Source organism: Musa acuminata, chromosome BXJ1-9 (genome assembly GCF_036884655.1).
Source record: "Musa acuminata AAA Group cultivar baxijiao chromosome BXJ1-9, Cavendish_Baxijiao_AAA, whole genome shotgun sequence".
NCBI lineage: Eukaryota > Viridiplantae > Streptophyta > Magnoliopsida > Zingiberales > Musaceae > Musa > Musa acuminata.
Window position 1 is genome coordinate 47793619 of NC_088335.1, and position 19686 is coordinate 47813304.

Below are 19686 nucleotides of genomic sequence, written 5' to 3' on the forward strand. Positions count from 1 at the left end.
CGACACCTTTTGGTCGATTACTATAATCATCGAGTGAGAGTGAACCAAAATAAACAAAAACTTGTGATTTGACGTTAATAATACAACAAAAAAGAAAAATCTAGTAGGAAGTAAGCTAATCATCATTCGATATCTAAGATGAAGATGAAGGTCATCCTGGACCGTGGATAAGAGTTCAAGACAGACGGTTATAGATTGTTCCTCCTTTGTGGCTCATATGGATAAGAGGCAAAAAGGAGACTATTGAAAGTAATTAAATATTACCTCCCCATATAATATTTTATGAAATATTTTGTTCATTTACAATAAGATATAAAAACTCACCTTTAATACAAAGAAAAAAGAAGGGCTTGACTTTTTTGATAACTCATGCCCGCACTCTTAAACTTTGGATTACTAACTTATGTGTTGGAAGGATCGGATCGAGAAACCTCTCCCGACCTTAGTCTTCGTGTGGGTGGCATCTCGAGAGCTTATTTCTACATTAGAGGCACCTCAGGCAACTTTGCATATATGAATCTGAACTACTTTAGGCTAACTAGGATGTTAATATTTTTTTCCCCTAACAGGAGAGCCCAATGTTATAGTAACAGGCCATCAATCGACTCTCTCAATGAACACTCGATAGAGGAGGCTCTACCCCCAACTCATAGTACTTTCACTCAAGCGGGATAGCAACCACCCTTTTCGTACATGAACGCATCCACCTTGGCGCAAACGTCGATGTGATACTAACGTCTATTTAATGATCCAAGTCTCTCACCCCCGGGGGTAACCCTGAGCCACTTGCTCGTCCTTGTTGAGGTGTTCTTGAATCTCACCCAACAAGTAGATATGTGAGTTGGGAAGACCCAACTTGCGTGAGAAGAAATTCGTCACAATGGAGGGACAAGACAAGATGTGCTTGAGGCACGAAAGTTGAGGAAACTCGATCTGCAATAAGAGAAATAATGTAAAAGACAAAATGTGCCCAAGACACATGAGTTAGAAAAACCCGACTTGTATGAGGAGAAATCTATCACGATGGAAGCACAAGGTAAAATGTGCCCGAGGCATGTAAGTTGGGAAAACCCAACCCACATGAGGAGAAATCTGTCAAGATGGAGACACAAGACAAAATGTGCCCGAGGTACGTGAGTCGAGAAAACATGATCCACGTGAGGAGAAATTTGCTATAATAGAGGCACAAGGCAAAATGTACTCGAGGTGCGTGTGTTGAGAAAATCCGATTTCTGTAAGAAGAAACCCGTCATGACAGGAGGCACAAGGCGAAATTTGCCCGAGGTATGTGAATTGGGAAAACCTGACTCATGTAAGAAGAAACTTGTCATGGTAGGAGACACAAAACAAAATATGCCCGAGGCACGTGTGTTGAGAAAACCCGCCTTGCGTAAAAAAAAACTTATCATGGTGGGAGGCATAAGATAAAATATGCCCAAGATGCATGAGTCGGGAAAACTCGACCCATGAAGAAGAAACTCGCAACGGTAGGAGGCACAAGACAAAATGTGCTCGAGGCACATGAGTCGAGAAAACCCAACCCGCATAAGAAGCAACCCGTCATGGCGGGAGGCATAAGACAACATGTTCTCGATGCACGTATGTCAAAAAAACCCGACTTATGTAAGAAGAAATCTACCATGGTAGAGGCAAAAGTCAAAATGTGATTGAGGCGCACATGTCGAGAAAACCTGACCCACGTAAGAAGAAATCTATCACAGCGGGAAGCATAAGATAAAATTTGTCCGAGGTGCATGAGTCAAGAAAACCTAACCCGTGTAAGAAGAAATCTGCTATAACGGGAGGCACAAGACGAAATATGCTCGAGACGTGTGTGTCGAAAAAACTTAACCCACATAAGAGGAAACTCATCACAACAGGAGGCACAAGACAAAATGTGCATGAGGTGTGTGAGTCGGGAAATCTGACCTGTGTAAAAAGAAACTCGTCATGGTAGGAGGCACACGATAAAATATACTCGAGATACATATGTTAAGAAAACCTGACTTATGTAACAAGAGATCTGCCACATGATATAAGGCATAAGACCGAATGTGTCCAAGATGCGTGAGTCAAAAAAATTTGACCCACATGAGAGTAAATCCACCGTGGAGAAAGAATCTTGAAGCAGAGAGGTTGAGTGTCGGCTCATCCTTTACTCGAGGTGGGTAGACCACTACACAATATAGCCCATTGGCCTCAAGGTTCATTAGTAAACTATTTAGAAAAAAAAAGAAAGAAGAAGAAGAAAGAAAGAAAGAAAGAAAAGGGACATGATCACAATAAGCAGAGACGAGCCTCCACCACCTAAGGTGGGTTTCTCACGGACTAGAAAAGGAGGAACCCACCTCTGCAACCCACCTTAGCTCCTTTCATAGTCGAGGTGAAGAGGAGCAAGTCGGCGATAGGGCTTCGCAGCTTCCCCACTATGGACCCATTGTCGGACTTGGGTCCCCTAGGAACGAGCAAAGGAGGAACCTACCTCCGCACCACCTGTTGCTCACCTCATCTCCTCTACCCTGATGGCATGTGTTGGGAAGCCTAACCCCCTCCTCTGCTCAAGGTACAAAGGTCGGGAAACTCGACCCTCTCCCCACCTACGATCATCGTCGTGCCATAGAGGTCAAGAAGCTCGACCCTCACTTGCGCTAGAGGCATGTTGGTCGGGAGGCCTGAGCCCCACCTCCACCCAAGGCGTGGAGATCGGGAAGCCCTAGCCACGTCTTCGGCCAAGTCACGGAGATCGAGGGGCTTGACCTTGCCTCTGCTCAAGGCAATGGAAATCAGATCCGACCCCCACCTCCGCTCAAGACAAGGGGTCAAGAAGCCCGATCGCCATCTCCACCTAAGGCGTCAAGATCGGGATCACCTCTATTCGAGACATGGGAGGTCAGGAAGCTCGATTATTGTCTCCACCAGAAAATGAGGAGGTCAGAAAACCTGACCTCGTTTGACCAATGTGCATCCCTCGATGATATGAGGGACATATCGATAATGGAGCGCCACTAGCACCGCCGGGGGAAGTGATCCCGAACGGACATGCCAAATGAACTCGTGTCGGACGAGCTAAGTGTGCCACTAATGCACCAATGGATTGAAGATGTATAATCTTGATGTGCCAAATAAACTAGACGTTGCACTTTGAACCCCTCTCACAAGAGCCTTGAAGCATGCCTTCGAGGGGGCGACAAATAGTGGAGAGTACACTGTTAGCTAATTATTATTGGACACGTAATCGCCACGTGGTGTTCAGGGTGGAAAGGGAAGATGAAGGTCACCTTTTTTTACCACCAACGTCTGCACTCTCAAACTTCAGATTACTAACTTTGACGTTGATGGTATAATGAGTACCGTCGATTGGTGAATCGGCACAGTTGGTCCATTGTCGAATGTGCAAACTCACCCAGGTGTCTCTTCCTTACTAACATAGGAAACTTGGTGAGGTGAGGCCGCATAAGCGGTCTGGTCGAAAGCCATTCTATTGGCGAGGACTCAATTCTAGATAAGCAAGTAGGCGGTCTGAGATCTTCCTGGTTGCAATGTTCCTCCCTAAGGATGGGTCGTCCGAGTATCCTCGGGTGAAGGGTTATCTCGTGGCTACGTCTTGATAATGGAGTCGCCTCCTGACCGTCGACGATCTTGCATGATAGGCTAGCGTCGAGAGTTGCCCATTGTGAGCCCTCCGATGCTTAAGTCAGCAAATGGGAAAAGTCAGTATTGTAAGCTATATGATTGAGTTAGTGTGCGGAGAGTCCCCCCATTCAGTATGAGCTGATGGGTTCTTTTTTATACTTGATCCTTGGGACTTCTTATTGTCTGGCCTTGGATAAGATTATGTGAACCGTCTAAGCATTCTCTGATCTTGATAAGATACAACGATTATTGCCAATCATCGATGCGGGACACATCAGGATGTAATGCGACGTCATATTAGGGCTAATGACCTGGAGCCTTGTTTAGGTATTAGCCTTTGTGACAAATGAGCTGACATGGGACAAAATCATCCATATTAGACATCAAATGGATCGAATCAAAAAATCCTCTACCGATATTAGCCTTCATGTAGGTGATACCTTGAACAACTCTGTGCATTTGGGTTCAAACTACATTGGACTAACCAGGACGTCAACGACTTTTCCCCTAATAAGAAGTAACCTATAATTACCTTAATGGCTTTTTAAATGGTCAGGTGCACAAAGATGCTATGCATTGCATTCAATGGTTATCAATTTAGCAACTATAAGTGATTACAATTTCACTTTCCTGTTCATCACATCATGGTAATACAAGAGGATACACATTGGTTGTCCCAGAATGCAGAAGAATAGCCAAAAAATCATGTTTCCGACCTGGCCGATAAACATCAAAACAAAATTGTAGATTAGGTTTCTTAAAGTTCAACATTACAAAAAATAAGATACAGAAAACCGATTTATCGACTAGGATTATGAACTCAACATACCGTGGTGTTTTTGAATTTATTCTGGAGATATTTTGTCAACACGATCAAGGGAATCTGGCAAGCAATGATAGAAAAAATAAAGATCATTATGAATAAGAAGCCATGGTGTGGATCTTTGGCCATCTTTTACAATATCTCTTATGATACCAACAATAGTCACGCATTTTTTTTCTTTTCGTTTCAAATTATTTTCTTAGGTCTTTTCCTTTTGCATCTTAATTGATTCAATTTATGTAACCATGGGATCAATAGACAACTCACTATTTACTAACCCAAATGAATGTACAGTCCCTACCTAAATTTGGAAGTGTATGGTTCAAATAGCTGGAGCATGAATCTTTTCTAAGGTCCATTATCTTGAATTAATCCAGGATTTTATATACCGTGTTATGCCCTCAAAGGATTTTATAATACCAAAGGGAATAAAAGGTCTATAGTTATCTATCATGTGTTTTCTCTATCAAAGTTGGAACTAGTAGAGCGAAAGCATGAAATTTAATATGAATGGGAATAAAAGGTCTATAGTTATCTATCATGTGTTTTCTCTATCAAAGTTGGAACTAGTAGAGTCAAAGCATGAAATTTAATATGAATGGGAATAAAAGGTCTATAGTTATCTATCATGTGTTTTCTCTATCAAAGTTGGAACTAGTAGAGCGAAAGCATGAAATTTAATATGAATGGGAATAAAAGGTCTATAGTTATCTATCATGTGTTTTCTCTATCAAAGTTGGAACTAGTAGAGTCAAAGCATGAAATTTAATATGAATGGGAATAAAAGGTCTATAGTTATCTATCATGTGTTTTCTCTATCAAAGTTGGAACTAGTAAGCGAAAGCAAGAAATTTAATCATTTTAACAATTGGCATGAAACTATAGATGCTAAATAATATAGTCATGTTGAGGAAGATAATGACAAGGTTATGAACTGAAAGGTGAAACTAAACAACGGTTGGCAGGTTTTGGTAGAGATTCCTAATCACATGGTGCTTGATAAAGCCTACATGAAAAGAATAACTTGAGTCTGTTTGCAGCCAAACATCGTGATAACATGTGAGTACCGAGTCAATGAAATCAAAATTCGGTATTGTATCTCCAAGAAGTTATGCAAGTTTGAACTTGTTTTTCAATGCCGGTCAAGTTCTTGTGCATGTCAGCTAATTATAGCATCTTCTAAGAAAAGGATAGTTCAAATTCAACATGCTGTCAAAAAGTTGACTTGATGGATGTTACCTGAAACATGATTCCTATGAATGCCCAGAACTTGAATATTTGGCAGGGAACAGCAACACATATCTGTATACGATTTAAATTTTGTCATAGAATTTAAAATAGCAACTAAACTGAAAAATGAAAAAAAAAAATGACAAGAAGACGAGCAATAAACATACAGCATGAGTGCTACAACTTAATTCCAACAGCTATTTTTGCCACATATTTTGATTTTTTGAGACCAACATTATATAAGGCCTAAAAGTGCAAGTAATAAAATAAACAAAAGGTTGCAAAATAAAGAAAACAGAGGAAGCAAAGAGTAGGAATTATGCATCTTCAGAACAATACTAGTGCTACAAGTTATATGAAAAAAATGCAAACTAACGTAATCTTAAGATACCAATCTGTTCCATCCAAGATGTGAGAAGGAAAGGAAAAAAACAGATCATATCCCTGTTTATTCAAGAATTGATCAATAGTTTAAGTTGCTGGCTCAGGCATTTGTTAACTTTGCCACCACCACAAATACATTCTACTGACTCACCACGGGTTAAAACTCCAGCTCACCAACCACATCAGTTCATCGATCATCATTTGCCATTAAGCGGGTTGGATTCCTCACCATCCATAAATGATCGAAAATGTGTGTTGGCAAAGTGAACTCATATATAGTGACAAAACCTAACATCGTTATTCAAATAGTTCAACCATATACTCAGTAGTCACAAATTATACATTAGCCTGTGCCTATGTGTCATAGCTTCCTATGTGTTGGTTAGCTCAATTAATTCCACCAAAGTAGCATAACCAACACATTTTCCATTTCACAAAGCTAAAAAGCTCCTTTGGTAGAATAACAGAGCTACTAAACATATGAGATACTAATCCAAAGCTTCTAAGAGGCAAAATCATGTAAGATAACAATTTACCTCGTGGAATATGGCAGATAAAAAGAAGGCTATCATAAGAGCAACACCCTGCAAGGAGACATTTGAATAAAAGATAAGATCCAGCACTCTGGCAAGAACAGTGTGAAAACAATAACAAAGCTTATCCAGTCATATAATGCAAATACCTCAAAGCAAAGGACCTAAAAGCGATTCCAGCTCAAATAAAGTATTTAAGGCATTTATCCTTTTTTTCACAAAGGATTACAATTGCAAAGAAGTCTGTTCAGTAAAATGTAAGCAATGCAATCCTCATTAAATGAAAAGGTCTATAAATATAATCTACTAAATCAAATTATTCTTTGACCTCCCCAGATATGGATTAGTATTCAACATATAATTTTGAGGAATGGCTCAGAAGGATTTTGAGAGATGTTTTTTTAAGTCTTCTGTCTTTCAAATGGTGTATTGTCAATTCAATTGACTTTTCACCTCTAACATACACATGATCAAACTCTTACATAGTGTTGAGTTGAGACATGTATGGATCAAAGTTTCTTGGTAGAGAAAACACCTTAAGAAGATGTTCATCTAGGAATAACTATATCAAAGGCCAATGAATATAACAGAAACCTTACCTTTGGTAAGCCATTCTGCAAGCAGGGAAAATATATATGACGAATCATCCATTTGTGGACAGGCTGGGAATGATCAATTTTCATCAATGACCAGAAAAATGATAGACTACATAAATCATTGTCATCAGTCAAAGATGTAAAATTCCAGAGGGAAATAAATAAGTAATGATAGTAAAAGATATAATACATTTGATTTTTGTCAAATATTAAAATTATGAGAATTAACAACCACAAATTCAAATGTACCAATGAGTTATCAGCCATAATTTTGTGGAAAATCATTTCTTTCATAAGCATTGCCCCAACCCCAATGAACCAGTATATACAAAGTATCTAATCATACAATTTGATTAATGGTTAAAACATACGAGAGTTAAAAAAAGTTGAATCTTAAACTAGTTAACCTAAATCAACAATAATCTTGAAGGACATGATGGATAAAAAATGAAGTATAATTTAATAAACTATAACCCAAGTGGACGAAGAAAAAGATGGGCATTTTATGGAATTCTGTCATATGACATTATCAAAAGATGGACATAAATCATTGTATATACACATTATGGAATTCTGTCATATGACATTATCAAAATATGCATTTTGAAGCTTAATGCAACTAATAATTGATGAGTTACTTGTTAGCGAGAGGTTTGGAAGGAAAAAACCATCTCATTGCCAAAGCCAATTTTCAAATTGTGACTTTTTGAAGTTAAACAAAAGGGACATATATGTTACACTGACCAAATAATAATCAAACAGATCTAAATATTATTGATATTGATGGATTTTCACATAGGATATCTTTGGTTTTGTTTCTTAGCTAAAAATCAGATTTTACAGTGGATTGTCAAATGAGGGGATTTAATCTCAGCTAAGTTCTGAAATAGTTAAATTTTGCACAATCCTCTAGCATACTTGTGATGAAATATTTGCATGCAGTTCTTCATTCTTCTACCAAAACTTTTTCAGTATATCTATAACATAAATGGAGAACTTCGACTGTACAGTTGAAACAAGTTGGCTGACAGTCTTTGGCAGTTAAAGTTGGCCATTAAAGTCCAACACTGTCATTTTAATATTAGCTAATCATATGGTCTAATTGTTTTGTCTATGGATAGAACTGTCTGAAGCATTAGGATTGTCTTAAACTCATCTAGCCATCTTCGAGCAGGTCCTTCAGAAGCACTACTGACATAGTAAGTTCTCATGCACAAGTAGGCTTGAAGCATCCAGAACCTAATTCACATTATTACTACTAACTAATGTAGAAAAGAATCTTATTACTTAATTGACATTGTTTAAGAAGCCAAATAATAGTATTCAAGTCATTGGTGGGGTACCATATTTCTTTGACACAATGATTTAAAAAGCGCTAGGCGCCAAGGTCCAAAAACGTCCGAGGCACTAGGCACTCGCCCAAGCGCTCGCCCGAGCGAAGTGAGGCGCTAAAATATAAAAATATATAATATAATTAATAAATATAATTATTTAAAATTTTAAATAAAAATATGCTATTAAATTAAGAAAATCTAAGATACAAAATCACAATGTCACATTAACAAAAAGTTTCAAAATTCAAAACAATAAAATTTTACATCAAAATAAAAATTAACATTAAAATCAAAATAATATATTATTAATCTATTAACAGTATTGAAAATTAATCATTTCAAAATTCAAATAAACTTAATATTAAGAGTATACTGTATACTGAGCCTGACGGAGAAATGGGGAAGCAGCGGCGAGCGGCGATAGCGGCGGCGGCAGCGGGAAAGGGAATGGGTGCGGGAGGCGCGAGCAGCGACAGCGACGAGTAGCGGCAGCGGGAGCAGCAGCGACAAGCAGCGAGATCGGGAGCGGCAACGACAGCGGGTTAGGGTTGGGTAAGGGTTATATCGGTTTAGTTGGTTCGATTGAACCAACTAACGACCGAACCAGGACCGAACCAGACCTAAAATCCGGGTTCAATCACTTGGTTTACCCAGGCGCTCGCCCGAAGCGCCCAGCGCCTGGGCTCGGGCAAGCGCCCAGGCGGCGCCTGTTTGAAGCGCACCGCCTGGGACATTAGCGAGGCGCTCGGGCCTCGCCTCGCCTCGCCCAAGCGCCTAGGCGAGCGCCCGAGCGCCTCTTTCAATCACTGCTTTGACATAAAAGCAAGATGAAGAAATGAAGACTTAAATGCATCTTTTAAAGCATGCGAATTGGCATGATTACAAAACCTACATCTACCATTTTTCTTCAGTTTACAGAGAAGGAAAAATTATACTAAAAGAAGAGAGTAATAGTCTCATAGCGAAACCAAAGAATATTGGTAATATAGAAAAAAAACTGCAGCTTCAAAAAAAGAAGCAACTAAATTGATTTTATTGTGAACAAAGCATTTATTTTCAATTTAGCTATCATGTAAGAAGGCACATGGAAAAAAAAAGTTGAGTCGAGGTTAAAGAGATATACCATGTTCCACATTCTCCAATACTAATGTAGTCCAGTAGTGCACAGACAAAAAATAAGATAGAGTGGAGAAAGTAAGTCCTCGCTTGTTTATAGTACAAGCTATAAAATCATCATGAAAGGAAACAAATTGACAGTAAGTCCACATGTCTAACTACCTCATCAATTGTTTTCGCATTCCACCAATCTTTGTAGAACTCACGATCACCAAAACGAAGGAGCTCAGCAAGAATATTTAACCTATATTCACACAGAAGGCACTCCATTTAATCCAAAAGAAATGAATCTATGCTTTTATTCCATGCTCAGAAGCTCAGACTCAGGAGAACTCTTCAAAAAATTTTAGTGTGTGAAAGAAATGAAATAATAAAAGGCAGCATGTACTGGTTCTCTTAAATGGATATGCACCTTGACTTACCATAAATGAAAAAAGCAATAGAACATGCAAAGCCAAACATACAAAGTTGGAATTGACAGCTTTAGAACTCTCTCTATAGCATACAGAAGGTTCCCTCTCAAAGGATGTTGAGAATTCTTGATGATAGGATTGATATACTGCAAAAAAGAATTTCCAGCAGATTATTTTTTAACAATTACCTCACTGTAGGACATAAAACAAGGAAACAACTGCTTACTTGCTCGATTATGAAGCCCATCAAACCTGTAAATATCACCAACTTAACAATTTGATGGATCACCCAACCCTTTCTAATGGATGTTGTACGAGGATAGTTTAGCTACATATAACATGGGTAATATGTCAGAGTGAGCTCTTAGGTGATCAACCTTGATGGTTAAACTAGAAAAAGTTAGAATAAATTATAAAAAAGTCCAATTAGAAAAACCATATAGTCAATTGCATAGCATTGTTATTCATGACTTTTACAAAATTAACAGTGATCTCTAACCATGACATGGCATACATTTTGATGGTAATAGAGGCCGGCCATAATAAGGTATGATATGTATCATACAAAACTTGTGCATTTACAAGTTTTCCAGTTGTACATTTGTTATGTATGGATTATAATGTCTCCAACACATGTTGAATCATTACTGAGACGAGTATACAAGCAAAAGAGTAGGCCTTAGAAGATAAAAAAATTAAAATCGGCAAGACCAGCCAATAACAACATGTAACATCACTTGGTATGGTAAGGTAATCGTATCATACTAGTATAAACAAGGACCAGCATCATTACCAGACCTAGATTTGATATGTTGATTTCACATAAGACCAAACTAAACCGAAGGGATTCTAATTAGTTTCTGAAAAATAATCAGTAAGCAAACTTTTATGTCCTTTAGTGGGGCGAAAAGCAGTTGTTATTGGTCCAATAGTGTGTTATAAGCATCTATTTAAGATTTTATTGTAGGAATATACATCAAATTTCTGCATACTGATATTTCTAGTAACCAGTATTAAGCTCAATTCAAGCAGGTGAGAGCTCGGGTAAAATTTTCCATTGCTTCATTTTTTCCGTAGTTTTCAACTTATATATCCATCATTTTGTGTTGCTATGAATAATATGCTGTTTCCAGAATGATAATACACACACACACACACACATGATATGTGATGTTAATGCATTGCATATCATATGTAACTTACCAATCATTTCACACATGAAAAACCCTGTATATGTGTCTCTAAAATTCATGATTCAAAAATTGTTTTATAATTTCTACGTGTCATCTATACTTCTTATTTTCAGATAAATAAAAAAATATTCTTCTCTCTTGTTATTTATATCTATGTTCTTCTCAGAAGAATAGGGATCTTTAGAGAACTAGATTTGCTGACTGCTGCAAATTTTTAGTGTTTGATGATTTGGGACCCTTCTCATGTTTTTAGTGAAGGACCAAGATGAATGATGAAATTGATACACATAGAGCAGATATTTGCCAATCAGAAGCAGGCGAATAACTAAATAAATTACCTTAGCATGAACAGAGAATACCCATGCATGAATATCGTGTAAATCTTGGGAGCAAAAATGAATGTTAGCAGTACCTGATAACAAAGTGTGGGAGCCACCATAAAGTATACTAAACTTTTGAAGCTGACCCATTTTAAATCATCGAGTTCTGGAAAATGGGAATGTATATCATCCTGATGATGCGTCAAACAGATTAGAAATTATTATAGTGTAAAATAATGTTGAATGCCACATTGATTAATAGAAACTTCACTTTGGTTTGAAGAAACAGAAAAATCTAACCAAATGTAACAACAAGAAGTGAGATCCGCATCTTCATTAGTCACATATGGTATGGACCAATTTTTTTGGTTCGATCAAGTACCAGTGTCGAAACATATACCTTAATATTAATACAATATATTTTAATTTTGTTTTTGTGACTTTATTCTATGATAGTGTGCAGTGCAGGTTGGTATATCGGGAATATATGTAGCAATCAGTCCAATAGATTACAAAAACTGATATCTGACAGAGACTTAAATCCATGATCATGGTTCGCCTTTTGGGTCTGCTCCTTTGGAATGATAGTAATTATTTTTACACTTTGGGAGTTGTATAACCTTCATCAATCAATCCAACAATAGACACTGACAGGGATCAACTTATCAACTTCATTATATAGATCAATATATGCATACACCTATGTACTATAAAGCAGGGAATATGATTTTGCTCAGAGCCTCAGACACGTATGTACCGGCTGGTATTTATCTGTCCTATCATAAAGCAATATAAGGACCACCCTTTCAGGCAGTTCAGGTGTGGTACAAGTCTTACAGCCCTGCTGCACCCTTCTCTCTCCTTCATGGTCCTCATCTTCCTCCTATTATGCCTCATCTTCTTCTCCTTCTCTTCCCCTCTGGTACTGTGACATATACCAGCATATCATGTGCCGATACACTGGTGCATAGTGGACCCATACTGATTCAGCTAGTGATGGGTATGGATCCAATAACCGAAATTGCAGCCCTTGTTATATATATTCATCCATGAAGAGATAGAGAAGATAGAAATGCATTCCCTCTCTTTGAACAAACAAATTAACAGGAATTTTCATGAATTATGGCATGAACATAATGAGTACAAGTGTGCTACTGAGTCACTGACAGTTGAAAAGTATCATTCTTTAAAATTCAGGTCACAATTCTCCAAACCACAGATATATAAAATTAGCACCATTTGCATTACTCTATATCAACTTGTATGTCAGCAGGTTGCTCTGACACCCTACTCTCTCAATCACCTTGTTGTATGAAATATGAATAACCCTCACTAAATGCCTCCAAAGATCCTCATGATTTAGATTTATGTTAATAATATTGCATAACAACTACAATGGCTCTGTTTATAGAGTTGAACTAGAAAATATGATATATATTGCATTTGCTTGAGGCCTAAGACTTGTATGCCTACAGTGCAAGATACACCTGCATGTAAAAACATTGGTGGTTGTTGCATCTATAAAAGAATGACAGATTAGGCATTTTCTTATCTATGAACCAAATTAATCACAAATTCAAGAATTTGGTACATTACAATGCTTTCATAGGATATATAGCAACTGTGAATCATAGTCAAATGTCTTTGGTTTAGCATCTAGATGAAGACAAATAATTTTGATTCTCAAAATCTATGGCACTCATGTTTTGCATACGACTCTAACTTCTTGATGATATCACCATTTTTCCTTCAATAAAATGCATAAGCATCTCATTGTCCTCAATAACAGGTTATTGACCTTCCACATGATCTATAAAGGAGTCCTGTAATAGAGTTTCTGGCCATTATTGTCATGAATGAACCTTTTCCATAAATAAAGCATAATTAGACAAGAAGCCTTTTTCATTCCTTGGCATATAACAAACTGCTTCTTGGCCAACATGCATCTCGTGCTTTAAAGTTTCAACATGTACCAAGCTGTTTCAAAAGCTGATTGTTTAAGCCATTCATTTATCTTTTTCATTAAAAGATCCATTCTTGTAACCAATCATCAGTTCCACCAACTAACCAAGAAGAAAATTACAACCTAAGCACCAAAGCTATCTATGATGAGTACCTTATGAATAGATTTGGAGAGTACTCTTCTATCATAGTTCGTATGTGCATATGATACAAGCTTGGACCAAACTATGATTGCAAAGAACATCAATGTGAAGCCAGACAAAACAGCAGAGTCAAACCTGAAATGGTTCCAATTAAGAAATCAGTAAAATACTACAAATGAAATTACTTATAGTAAAATAAAGGTTTCTGGTAAATTATTGCATGGACAATTTAAAATCTGTTTTTATTCTCTTTATTGAGATTGCATCACAGCCTTCAGAAACTAATAAAGAATCATTTAAAGTGTCCAAGGTCAAACTAATTCTGATCATGGTTCTATAATTATAAGATAGTTTTGGTAAGTATCATGAAGATTTTGAAACACTAGAGACATACAAGAAATTTCAGAAGAGTAAAAATTCATTCTAGTGTACAGCATGTACAGTTCTGGGTCCACTATGAAATAAGTGTTATGTTCTGTATGTGCAATGATAAATTCCTAAACTGCTTGTTGATTTATATTTATATCATACTTATAATCATGCATTGTTTTTCACAGGTATTATTTTCCTTTATATGTTTGTGGATGGCTTAACAAATCTGTTTACATGTAGGAATAATTGCACAAGGCTTTTTTTTTTCTGATAACAAAACCTAAAAATTTAATCAACATACTACAAGAACAGGGACAAATCACTTTAATAGTCTTCTATTCATATTTTTCCCTCTTTTGGTTTATCCATTGGTATTTTGATTGGTGATGCAGGTAATCTATATTCTACATACACCCAGTCACAAATTTCTGATTGAAAACAATATGGGGATGTCTGGAGAAGATCAAGGATATTATCATCAACCAGGACAACACATTCTACAGAGAGAGGCCAAAGGAGAATGAATTTAGTGGGAAAAGAATGCTGAATGAACCTTGCCAAGGAACATATTTGCAGTATCTATCTCAATGTGATAGGCCAGCACTATCTATCTTTTAACTGAAACATTAGTCTTGTCCCAACCTTTGTATTAAAGCAGCCTGAGCTTATAATAACTGCGATTCTGCAGACCAGCCTCAGGTTAAAGCCTAATTTCTCTAAGAACTTCCTCTGTATGCTCAGCTTCAAAGAATTAAAGTTTGGCTGCACTGGCCAGTATGGACTGATATTTACCAGTCTGAAGACTGACCCGTACGTATGGAGCAATTTTCACCCAGTTCGACCTGAAACCAAGCTTTTTGCCTGATAAGATCACTGTCCCAACCAGGCTTATTGGGTGGTAAGCAGATAAGCATCAGCCTATGCCAGGCAATAAACCTACTGTCTGATACTGCTATCTTTTTTAATTATGATAGTACCATCAGGAAGTTCTTGGAGAAATGTTCTAGGCTCTTATGGCCCAGGTGAAAAAAGATGCACTATCTCAGGTATTATATGTCCAATACTGCTGTCTTTCTTTCTACTTTTTTTCCTTCTTCTTCTGTAACCTTTGCCTCTTTCTATTATGCTCTCTCTTCTTCCTCATCTCCACCCCATTTCCCTGTCACCTCATCTTCTCTCTGTCTCTCTCTCTGTGGTCTATGTATTATCGGCCGGTACTAATCCATAATGAGCATCAGTGCACCACCCTATACTGGTCCAATCTGCTGGCCGATATGGTACTGAGATTTTAATCCATGGTCTGCTTAACCCAAATCAGATTCATGAGCTGATAAGGGGCATTTACTCATTGCCCAATCTACACCCAACTTTCTGGGCAAAATCACAAGTCACCCTGACCTGACATGCTACAGTTTATCAATCAACATGTAGTAGTCTAAAGACTCTAAACAGTCATCTCATTTAGGATCCAATCATAGACACAAGTCAGGTAGTTAAATGGAGTCTAAGTAGCTCGCTTATAAGGTTGATGTCCAAATGTAGCTGGCAATGGATCAATTTTCTTGTGCTTAGGATCAAATATTTCCATAGCATGTATCATGCCCAAACAAATTCCCTTTTGGTACCCTACCATATCTACTGTTGGTATGCTCAGTGCAATATTAAACCAATTTAAAAGATATTTTATTGAGTTGTTATGTATTTTTTATTTTTTATTTTTGAAAAATAATGTGTCATCTATGATACATATGATAATTATACATATCATCTAGGACCATGATAATGAATAATGAGCATAATCAACAAAGGGAAAAATGTGATACCATAATACATGAAACCAAAGAATCAAGTCTCAGTCCATTACTGATTTTGGTAACCCACCAGATCGGTACACAATACTGGTATAACAACCCACATCATCGTATATCATTGAAAAAAACAATAAAATAATAAAAATGAATAATATTATATGTTGGTATTGAGTTATATTTTTTATACTAATACTCAATCAAACTAGTAAACACCAGCCAGTACGATCAAGATTTGAAACTTCGGTGAAACAGATACATTACGATATATCATCTCTCTTTGAAAAATACATGTTAGCCCAATATGTAAACACATTGTATCAAGTTTCGAAAAGCCAAACAATGCCACTGAATAAACCTAAAATCATATTGGATATCAAGTGGTATAGAGAATCCAAGACAATACTGTCATTAATATTGAACTTATAACTTGGTCTATTACATTATTGACATTGTTCTCATGTCATAGTCTGGCTTAGACTCTTAGGTTTAATAAACTGAGCAGACTATCAAAAACATGGACAAAGCCAGCATTCCTAATTAAAAATGAGCTGTCTAAAATTGGATGACTAAAAATATATATATACTTATAGTGGATCTGTATGGACATGTAGCAGAACGAACCATACTATCCTACATCGGTCGGTATAACATGGTCCAGTTTGACTTGGGTTATACCACCAATGTGGGTCAGTCTGCATCTTAATAGTTCATCAAATCATTATTTATAAATTGTACCAAAGTAGTATATACTATTACAATACTTCATCATCAAGTTATTCTGGCATTTAAGGAGTCAGATGAGCCTAAATTAACAACATCTATTGGCAAACACCTCAAATGCAACTAAAAAGTTTCACCATGTCTTTAGTTGTCATTCTCAAAGCTTGTACAGTCTGCCCATCATTTAACTAAAGCACAGTATGCAACCACTTAAAAGTTACATGGGGAAATTGCAATTGACTCTGATGTCAATTTCCATAAGAGTTGTCTTTGATTGTTACTAAAAAATAATTAAAGAAATCATAACAGATGTATGTTAATGCATCTTCAGATGAAGATGCAAAGGTACATTCTTCAGATGAAGATTACATACAATGACAAGATCACCAAAATTATAGTCTAATTATGCAATTAGAAAAGAGAAAATTTTGCACCATGAAAAAAACTAAAAATATGTACATTTGTATATCCTTTCAAAAGAAAAGATAAACAAATTTCTTTATATTATTTAACTTTTTTATCTACATACTCATCTGCAAATTACATAGGAAACAATTTTGTTCTTGAAGGCAGCAGAAGAATTATTATCCACTTTGAACTTGCATAAAATTGGAAAGGAAATACAGAAAAGCAGTTCAAAAGAGACTGTGCCTTCAGCTTGCTGATTTACATAGAACCAGCATTCTTTCAAATGTATATACAAGGAAACACCTAGGAAGTACACATAAATAGCGGAATGCACACAGTAAACAGGTGTTTTGGGCCTTTAGTATATAGGGTTCAGCAGACATTTCTTGGTTTATATTTCTAAACCTTAATTTGAAAGTCAACATAGAATAAAGTCTTATAAAAGTTTTACATTGTTGTTTATGGTTATTCTTGGATCAGTCAAATCCAATCCATGTTATTATTTATCAAAGAGAATATCAATGAAAAATATTTTTAAAGATGATCTAAGCCTAACCAAACTGTATGCACAAAACTGAGGAAGAGAGAAGGATTTACCTGATGATTACATAAACTGGATACAAGATTGAAGCCATTGTAACTACCACATGAAGACAGATAACAAGCTGAAAATAATGGAATGATATAAATGAGTATTGGAAAGACTGAAAGACATCTACAGAAGAATTGAAGGGCTTTTGCAGAATAAGCTAATGACTAAAAGACGATTTACTCTCAAGTTAAGCATAAATAGAACATAAGTGCACCATAGTTTTTGAGGGACTAGCAACACAAAACCAGGCATCACCTCCATGGATATCATTTATTAATTTCTCTTGTTCTCTTTATAACTGACACTATCTTCATCAGCTTGAATTTAACATTTAGCATCAACAATCACATAAAATTAAAGGGCTAAGCACAGCTTGAAGGCCCGAGAGGTAACACAGATATTTTTAAATTGTTCCACAATTATATAAATTCAGCATTAGCATGCATGTCGCCTTCCATACAGCAAGCACATAATTTGTCAGAATATCATTCTGTATGAGCATATACCCAAAAATCCCACAGATCCAAATTATCTTGACGAACGCACAGGGTATTTACAAAAGTTAGAGATATATCAGGAACTATACTTACTGGTTCAGAAATGAACTTGTGCTGAGCCATCTTTTCGGTCGTAAAAGCACCAAGAGGAAAAACAGGTAAAGTGACACTGAAAGTTTCAGATGTTAGGATGTGTTGCTAGACATCATGCATTTTGGCTATTCAGAAACATTACCAACATATCAGAAGTGGCCAATCTCTCAATGATTTTGAACTGAACCAAAACCCAGCTCTTATCAGTAGACCATACTGGAAAAATAAAAGAAAAAGAAAAACACATGATATCATCTGAGGAATCATATCTTTGTAGAAGTGTATATGCACAAAAAAATATAGCATAGAGAGGACCAATAAAACATTGCTTGTATTAGGAGAAGGAACAAGGAAAACCTTCATCAAGTTTTCAATGATGAGCCGTCCATTAACTGCAATTAGCACTACGATACAGAGGTTCAAAAGACCCGCATGGCTCTGTCAAAAAGCAGACTTCAGGTGGTAGGAAACAGCGTAAGTATGAAGTGAGAAAAAAAAGCATAAGCACACGAAGGTTGTTTGAAAGGAGTCATAATTGCCATCGGTAGGACCGGAATTGCACATATTGGTCAACGCCATCAGAAAGGACACGAAATGGTATTGATGTTTTCCACCTGAATAACGTTTTCGCCATGATGCAACATCAACACTAAATAGGAATTCACTAAAATATAAGGTTAATGACATGAAAGGGAAGGGGGAAAAGAATAAAATTTTCGGCTTTATTATCACCAAGTTTTCAGCAAGGGTTTCATGGATGACTCCTCTGCTTCCTTACACCAAGATTAGCGACGAATCAAAGGATCCTCAGAGAAAAAACCCAAGAAAAGATCGGGTCGATAGCACGATTCACCTGCTTAAAGACCGCGTCCGAGCTCAAGGGGCTCTCCCTCACCCTCCGATGCACCGGCGCCGAAGCCCGGCGCGAGAAGTCGGCCCAGACACTGCCTCCCGCACCCTGGTCCTCGCCCCGCCGGACGCCTCCCCGCCCGTCGTCCCCTTCGGCCGCGACAGGCGGGCAGCGGCGGAGCGGCGAGTGTGGCTCCGGCGATCGCGCCAGGGCCTCTCCGCCACGCGAGCTCGCCATGACAGTGCAAAGCGTAGCAAGACACTGGCATTCACGTCTCTCCCTTCCGACGGGTATTATTAGGTCTATAAGTACTGGTAATCAACTACCTGTTTATTGCACGTAACGCTGTAAACGACTCTCTGCCCGTTTAGATCTGATTAAATATAATAAATAAATAATATATATATATGAAATATATATATATATATATATATATATATAAAAGAAAATTGAGAGATAATAGAGACGTGCATAAAATAGTTTATTGCAGAATAAAACTAAAAGAATCTTTTATGCATAAAATAGTTCTCTCTTATGACGGAATAAAGCCAAGAGAATCTTTCATGATTGTGATTGACCAATTATACAAATATATATATATATATATATATATATATATATTATAGATGGTAAGTAATTAATATATTGATAACATCGTTTAGA

At 37.0% G+C, this 19686-nt stretch overlaps 1 protein-coding gene across 4 annotated transcripts; it reads right to left on the reverse strand.

The window, feature by feature from the left end:
• Positions 1-4190: 4190 nt before the first annotated feature.
• On the reverse strand, positions 4191-19330 carry LOC103999268 (diacylglycerol O-acyltransferase 1-like). 4 transcript variants are annotated; one of them, XM_009420977.3, is made up of 16 exons: positions 19027-19329; positions 18531-18611; positions 18316-18389; positions 18174-18249; positions 17589-17656; positions 13692-13815; positions 11668-11766; positions 10289-10390; positions 10072-10208; positions 9812-9893; positions 9657-9677; positions 7203-7265; positions 6607-6654; positions 5696-5758; positions 4463-4516; positions 4191-4349 (listed from the first exon to the last, which is right to left on the reverse strand). In XM_009420977.3, the coding sequence occupies exons 1-16, from the start codon at positions 19258-19260 to the stop codon at positions 4248-4250; spliced, it is 1428 nt and encodes a 475-aa protein (XP_009419252.2). In that variant the 5' UTR covers positions 19261-19329; the 3' UTR covers positions 4191-4247. The 4 variants fall into 4 exon arrangements, with proteins under 4 accessions (XP_009419252.2, XP_009419254.2, XP_009419255.2 ...); XM_009420979.3 differs by lacking the exon at positions 9657-9677 and having other exon boundaries at positions 19027-19330; XM_009420980.3 differs by lacking the exon at positions 7203-7265.
• Positions 19331-19686: the final 356 nt, after the last annotated feature.

Bases quoted from the DNA above. Each gene is read 5' to 3' on its own strand.
- LOC103999268 (XM_009420977.3), bottom strand. From the start codon at position 19,260: ATGGCGAGCTCGCGTGGCGGAGAGGCCCTGGCGCGATCGCCGGAGCCA. The intron at 17,657-18,173 runs GTAAGTATAGTT...CATTATTTTCAG, and splicing joins ACAAGTTCATTTCTGAACCA to CTTGTTATCTGTCTTCATGT. The intron at 4,350-4,462 runs GTATGTTGAGTT...TTTATCGGCCAG, and splicing joins ATAAATTCAAAAACACCACG to GTCGGAAACATGATTTTTTG.